The sequence below is a fragment of the Trachymyrmex septentrionalis genome, unplaced genomic scaffold (assembly GCF_001594115.1).
Source record: "Trachymyrmex septentrionalis isolate Tsep2-gDNA-1 unplaced genomic scaffold, Tsep1.0 scaffold212, whole genome shotgun sequence".
NCBI classification, from domain to species: Eukaryota; Metazoa; Arthropoda; class Insecta; order Hymenoptera; family Formicidae; genus Trachymyrmex; species Trachymyrmex septentrionalis.
The window spans coordinates 243,660-251,269 of NW_017305310.1; the positions used below are offsets into that span (position 1 = coordinate 243,660).

Genomic DNA, 7,610 nt, shown 5'->3' on the forward strand with positions numbered 1-7,610 from the left:
GCACACACACACACACATACACATTATCCACGCGAAGTGCGTAGTACCAAATTATATTCGCGGGGCTGCCGGCCGGGCCGGGTTCGAAAAGTAAAACGGCGCGAGGCGTGTGTTACGTTGTGTACGTTGTGTACGTGTGGTACGCAGCGAGAGGCGAGAGCGAGCGAGACGCGGCGAGGAAACAAGCGAGACGATAGAAAACGAGGTACCCGGCGCGGTGGTCGGCGTTCGCGCGCGACGGACAGAGAGACGCCGCGTCCGGGACGAGAGAGAGAGAGAGAGAGAAGGGAAACGGGCGTAGCAGTGGCGAGGGGTGCGGAGTGAGGGGACCGCTAGATCGCGAGCGCGAGGGAGACGGGACTACATCGCGGCCGCGGTGCGCCCGCGGAGGTACGCGACAACGGCGCGCATCGATTGGCGCTCTAGCCGTGACCCCCACCATGCTGCTTTCGCTTTCACCCAATGGGGCCTCACTTTCGCGCTCGCCCGCGTTCGGCGCCGCGGCAGCCGGCACGCTGTCGTCGCCGGCTTCTCTCAGTGACTGGTGCACCCTACGTGCGAGCGAGCGTTTTTCGCGTGTCCGTGTGTTCGTCCGTCTCATCCTCGGGAGCGGTTAGCGGCATAAAGAGAAAGAAGACGAACGGAAAAGGGCGGCGGTGAGGAAGAAGAAGGAGGAGGAGGAGGAAGAGGAAGAGGAAGAGCGAAGCAGCCTCGGTGTCGACAAGCGCTACGTTGTGCGCCCTTTCATCCCAGACTGTACCCCGCGCTCGAGTATACCGTTAAAGTGTGCCGATTTAAATCGTCGCGGCGGTCCGTCGTGAAACGCGACGCGCGGGCGCGCGCGCGCGCTCACCGTTGGAAATTGCGTTGCACGCCGGGGCGGCGCGTACAGCGTACTCCGGCGCCGGTTGACCCTGACATTCGAGAAGCCGGGCCGGGCGGGCGAGAGACACTCGTCGTCTCGCGCGCGCAGGAGCGACATCGTTGTGATCGCGCTCGTACGAGGATCTGTGTCCCGGGACTCTGTGAACGAATCAACGAAGCAAAGCAGCGTACCTTTCGATTTCGAGACTTTTTGCTTTCCTCCGCGGCGCATTGTGTCGCGGTCTAGCACACCCTGACCTTGACTCCGATGCACCAGCGCGTCGATAGAAGCACTAAGGAACACTCGAGTCACGTCGTGTCTCGAGCGGTGTCTCGTTGTGACACGCGAATGACCTTGATTCTTCGGCGAGGCGGCGCCTTGGATATCGCCTTGGATATCGAGCGAACCGGTCCACGCCTCCTCGTCGCGTCTCTACCGTGCGAGGTGTGTCACCTGGAGATGAAAGAGTAGAGAAGCAAGCCTGATCTTCGTTTCGGATACAACGAAGCGCGCGTGTGCGTTCGAATCTATCGCGAGGCGTCATCTGTCATCGAAAAAAACGACGTCCGAGAAGCAACGGGAGACGACACCTGATCTTAAAGTGCAGAGCACCTACATGGCACCGCGGCGTCACGCCAACGGCGGCCACGGCGGTGGCGGCGGCGGCGGCGGCCTCCTGGAGAACGGGGGCGGTGGCATTGGCACTAACGATCCCATGGATAATCTGCTCGGCCCAAGCCAGACGACGCGCTGCTGCACGCCGACCGGCGAGTGCCTGCGCGGTGACACCCTCATCCGTCTCAACGCCCTGCACGATGCGGTCAAGGTCACCTGCAACAACGACAATTGCCCGATCGGCCAGTTCATGCACCGTGAGTGCTTCGACGCCTGGGAGCAGACCGTACTGACGTATCTGAAAAGCTGCGGCCGCGCTCGTAGCTGGTCCGAGCGCCAGCGTCATCAGAATCTCTGGACGAAGAAGGGCTACGATCTCGCGTTCAAGGCGTGCGGCTGCCGCTGCGGCCGTGGCCACCTCAAAAAGGACCTCGACTGGATGCCACCCGGTCTCGGCAACGTGCCCGGCAATCGCCCCGATGAAAACGAGGCGAAGAAGAAGAAGCGGCGCAACCGCCAGAACACCAGGCCGAGCCTGGCTGTATCGGCCGGCCCGCCGAATCACGGCAACCACGTCGTAGCCGCGAACGGCCGCGGCACCAGCGAGGCGCAGATGATCGAGGCCGGCCGCGGCAGAGCCGGCTCCTTGTCATCCAGCACCGGTTCCAGCTCGCCGCCGGCCACCAGCGAGCCCAGCGTCAGCCCTCTTCATCAGCCGCAGGCTATCATGAAGAAGAAGAGCAAGGTCGACTTTTTCAGCGATCGCGCGAGGTGAGTACTTTTCTCTTATTGGTCTCTAGAACAAAAAACATCGCCGCATTTGGCCCTTCCCCGCGGACGATTTCTTTGTGGAACCGAAGGAAGATTGACAAATGCGTGCGTCGTATAGGGTGTCTGTTAAGTAATAAAAATTAAGTCTCGTACCATTTTGTCAATTTCGCGATAGTTGACAAGATATTAATTACTACAGAAATATTGCCGAATATTGGTCTTCTATAATTTTTTTTTCTCAAGTACTAACGATTTTTCCAAAAAACTATAAGAGATAAAAATTGTTTATTTTCTTTTCATAGAACTTCTTTTCTAAGAATGTTTTCAGAAATTTTTCTCAACTTTTCAGTACTGCATTTTCTTATTTTTATTATCGTGAGGAAATACGGTATTAAAAAATTCTGAAAAAATTCTCAGAACTTTATGAGATGAAAAAAAAAACAATTTTTGTCTCTTACAGTTTTTCTGTAAAATTAACAGTATTTGAGAAAAAAATTATTAAAGATCAATATTCGGCCATTTTTACTAATTTATATCTTGCTAACTATTGTGAAAATTGCAAAATGATATATAATTTTTTTGTTCCTCTTGACCCAATGCGACTCCGACCTTACTTAACAGACACCCTTTACACACACACACACACACACACACACACACACAAAATTGTATATATGTGTATGTATGTGTAAAAGAGGAAAGGAATCTTCCCTTTTATTCAACGTTCTTCTATCTATATATTTATTCTTGTTTTCCTATAAAATGTATTACATTTTTTTTAATATCAACAGTGCCATTAACAGTGCTATGTAATTATTCACATTCTTAATGCAGCTGAAAATTGCCTGATAACTTTTATAACAAGCAAAGCTAAATTATTTTTATAAAAGGAACTTTATATTAAAATACAAATTTTCGTAAGTATTACACAGAAAGAAAGACTATTCTTAAATCAACCATAATATACATAAACAAACATGTTGCAAGCAATAATATACTCGTATATAAGCAATAATCTTGGTTCAAATCTTGGTCTATTTTAGTCTTGATTTTATTGAATTTGTTTTAACGTAAGATGTTGGATTTGAGCAGTAATTGAAATTCTGCTAAATGTAAATATATATTTCTTAAGAATTATTAACTTGATTAAACTTTTTTTCTGTTTAACATAAGTAAATGATAAGTTAGTATTATTCAAATATTTAGTAAAGGATATTTTTACATGTTCCGGACAAAACTTTTGTGAGATAGAAAGATATCGTTAGTTTCACGGAAACTCAAATGAGATTTCGCTAAAGAAAGAGAAAAGCCGAATCTTCGGATAAGAATGATAGATGAGAAGGAACGCGTTGGGAGTCATTTTCCCGTCGAAATCTGCCTTCTTGGTAGTAGTGGGTGTGTCTTCCGGGAAAGACGACACCTTAAAGCAGACGCGTGAGAATGAAAGACGCTAAGACGAAGTCTTTCAACGTAATTCACAAAAACTGGTAAACCGCTCATAGATAGATGGGAATTCAAAGAATGTGTATAAGAAGTAGAGATTGCTTACAATATTAATGTTTATGATGTAAAAACTGGGTGTGGCTAAGAAAGACTCGAGCAATAATAAAGTAGTTCCGCTATTTAATATTGAACGTTCTTTTTTTTTTTTTTTATGCAGAAGCAAGTTCGTTACGGCAACTCGTATATAAATCATGAAATTCAAAAAGAATATTCCAGAATATTATCTATTTTTAAATCGCGTCGTCGTTTCAAACGCTGGCCACACGAGAATAAATCTCGCCTTGCGCAAACGCATAGCAGCAAAATTGGATTCGGTTTCGACTTGCTACTTGGTTCCTTGTTACATAACCGCGTTCCACCGGACTGTAGTTAATCCAGCCGTTTCTTTTACGAGTTTGTCGCTCGCCACGTTTTACGATCTCCAAATATTTAGATAAAAACGTACCGCGCGATTTCCATCGCGGCAGATGGTGTCCAAATGATGGCGAAGATTCTCGGAAGATATGTTCTTGAGAATAGGGATAAGGCGGAAGCCTTTAATGAGACCCCAAAAAAAACGAGGGAGGGTTGAAAGAGCTCTAGAGCTTCGGTTGTGTCAGAGTAGCGCGAAAGTCTGTCGTGTTCGCTCTTGATGACTACGTTGTATTAAAGAATTACTAACCGCTTATTGAACGATAGACTGTAATGTATAAAGTTAAGAAGTTTCGTACGCGTTGGTGATGAAGTAAAATTTCAAGCAGTCGGTCAGCATCGAAATTCAACCTTGTAGCAACATGATGTAACTTGGGGTACACACGGTCAATGCGATGCTTTAAAGTGTTTTTTGATTGGTCCATTTGTTCAAAATTCTTCCAATTAGGCAATCAAACGCTTCAAAGCAGTGAGACTTTGACCGTGTAGCCTTAATGTGTCAGAGATCATAAGAGCCGTATCATTTTTTTTGCATTCGTGACAACTCTCCAAGTTGTTGAATAACATTTTATATTCTTACGTCATGCGAGGCCATCGGATAACAAAATGATCGAAGAAATAGTCGATAGGAAAGTTGTCGGGATTCGGCTCGGATGAAAGGTTCGCCGCGTCATTATGCTACATCTAGATTCTCCTAAAAAGGACCTCCTGTCGAAGTTGTATCGCGATTGTATTGCGCATTGCGAGTGTTCGGGCAAACGTCAAGATCGCACAGAGTAGCAACGACATTCGACTTTACGGAGAGTTCATCGATTCGTGAAATTCGACACCGAGAATTCTCGAGGAAGGGGAAGAGGCAGAAACGAACGCCGAAGTTCGCGCAAATTCGATAGCGGTCCCAACCGCCGATTAATTCGCTCTACTGACTTTTAAATATTAATCGTTGCTCGCCGGTTTTTTGCGAAAGAGCTTGCGAAACCGGTTCGCGCGCAACTCACTCTGAAGTTCTGAAATATGCACGGCTCCATTCCACTTTTCAAGAGCGTTTCAAAGAAACAGGATCTTATTACGGGTAGGAAGTTTGAAAAAAAGAAAAAGAATCGAAGCTTAAAGAATGTTCTAAAAGTAATCGGGACTTTGCTTTTTCGAAAAGAAGCTCTTAGAGTATCTGTATCTTACATTAATATGAATCTCGCGCGGTTTTTTTTTTTTGCACTAAAATTTTAAATTGGACATCGAAACTGCGAAATTGTTAAAACGTTGCATTGGCGGAATGAACCGGGTGAATTTTATTCGGTCGATTGCCTTTGTTGAAATTTTTTGACGTTTCGTATTGTGCGTACTGCGATCATCGGCAGTTCCTTTGTTCAAAACTCGCCGTCGTAATTTTTATATCAAAAGAGAATATTAGTTTGCGCGGAATAAATTCGGTAACCTTTTTAACTCACGATGCAGAAGTTTTGTTAAAACGTTTGAGATATCTCTTGTTTCAAGTATCATCAACATTGTTTCATAATCGATTGTAAAATTAGATTGTCAGGATCGAAGTATCACACTACTACGTTTCTTGAATTTGCGAGAATTTGTACGTGACAAGATCTTTCTATAAAAATAGTTAATTTTTGTATTTCGTCGTAAAAAAAAATTATCAGGCAATTTCGAGTTGGCGCGTTAAAAATATAAATAATTACTTAACCTTGACGATACTGCATAAAGATAGCATCGACGCATCACGCGTTCGAAAAAAAGAGTACTACGTTACAATTTTTCTTCCCCTTCTTTTTCCCTCGTGTGTGAATTCTGGGTCAATCTACAGGCTAATGTTCGTAAGATCTTAACGTAGATTATATTTTGACTGGTTCTAACGTTACGAGACGCAACACGGTCCAAAATTGTGATACATTTGTTTTCCTTGACGCGACGATTTATGTTCGGCGGTATATTTTGCATGAGGGAAATAAAAGAGCCGTGTTGCGCCGTCGTGGAGGAAACGAAGGCGAGTCGTTGTTCACGTCCGTGCGTCGTAAAGTAACCTCTCTGGACGTGCGTTTGAGAGGGCATGAATGAACGCCGCTGGTCTGTTTTCTCGTCGCGCGTAGGTCGTTCTCTATAGAGCGGTGTCGGGGCATAGTATGTTGCGATGTGCGTACGTACTACGTGCGTGTGTAGTATAGTCGCGTACGTGTTAGGTTGCTCTAGACCTCCGGTAAGAGAGCGAGTAGATGAAGGGCAGCGAGAGAGAGAGAGAGAGAGAGAGAGAAGAGGGCGGAACACGACGATTACGATGCGGTCCAACCCATAGTACGCACTTCGCTCCTCGCGTATATGAATATGTGCGTGCCGTATATACGTGTATGCGTCCTATATATAGATACAACCTTGGAAACCTGTCCTATTTCTGTTTATGTTCCTCTAGTTCGACGGGTCGGGAACTGGCCTCTTTCTGGGCCTGTTTCGTCGCGTTGTAAAACGTCGGAATTTTCCTAAACTTCTGACCTACGCGCTGTCTATCTGCTCGATTGAGAGTTTATTCGATTTATCTCGCCGTTTGCAGATAACCTGGGAGTAATCGCGTACCGGTCATTTTGTCGTACTCTTTCGTTTTCTATTTATATCTTTCTCAATTTATCGATACTATTATATTTTTACCTGTTATTTATGTAAATGTTCGTTAATGTATTTTCGTATAGTATATGTGAAAATAGATGACGTAAATTAACACGCTTATATCTACATAAAATTTGATATGTTTGTAACGGTCTAAAAAGATCGTAGCGTGCGAATTTACGTTAGTGGTGGTAGTGGTTATCATCTCCGCCATTATTATATATTTATAAATACAAAATAAAATTATTATAATTTTCTTATTATTTTATTACATATCAGTAATTTTAACAAATAAAAAAAAGGTAAAATTGAAATAAAGATATCATGTAAATACAATTATTTCCAGTAATTATTACGTTCCTTTGTTTTTAATTGATTAATATAAAAACGTTATCAGAACGTTTTCTTATTATTTATTACTTACAGTAATTATTAATCATATGTATATGTATTCTAGTTATAACACATATACAGGGTGTCTGTTAAGTAAGGTCGGAGCCGTGTTGGGGACGTAGAATGGGTCAAGGGGAAGAAAAAAGTTTTATTACTATTTTGCAATTTTCGCAATAATTAACAAGATATTAATTACTAAAAATGACCAAATATTGGTTTTTAATAATTTTTTTTCTCACTTACCGTCAATTTTACAGAAAAACTGTAAGAGACAAAAATTATTTATTTTATTTTCATAAGGTTCTGAGAATTTTTTTAGAATCTTTTAATACCGTATTTTCTCATGATAATAAAAATAAGAAAATGCAAGTACTAAAAAGTTGATAAAAAATTCTGAAAACATTTTTAGAGAGAGAGAGAGAGAGAGAGAGAGAGAGAGAAGAAA

General features: G+C 43.6%; 1 protein-coding gene across 1 annotated transcript in view; it reads left to right on the top strand.

Annotated features, from left to right (window-relative positions):
• The first annotated feature begins 490 nt into the window (after positions 1-490).
• LOC108748161 (headcase protein) overlaps positions 491-7,610 on the top strand; it is a 160,167-nt gene continuing 153,047 nt past the window's right edge. Inside the window, exon 1 of the mRNA XM_018486191.1 lies at positions 491-2,251. Within this exon, the coding sequence (XP_018341693.1) occupies positions 1,482-2,251 (770 nt within the window). The 5' untranslated portion in view covers positions 491-1,481. The remainder of the gene's footprint in view (positions 2,252-7,610) is intronic.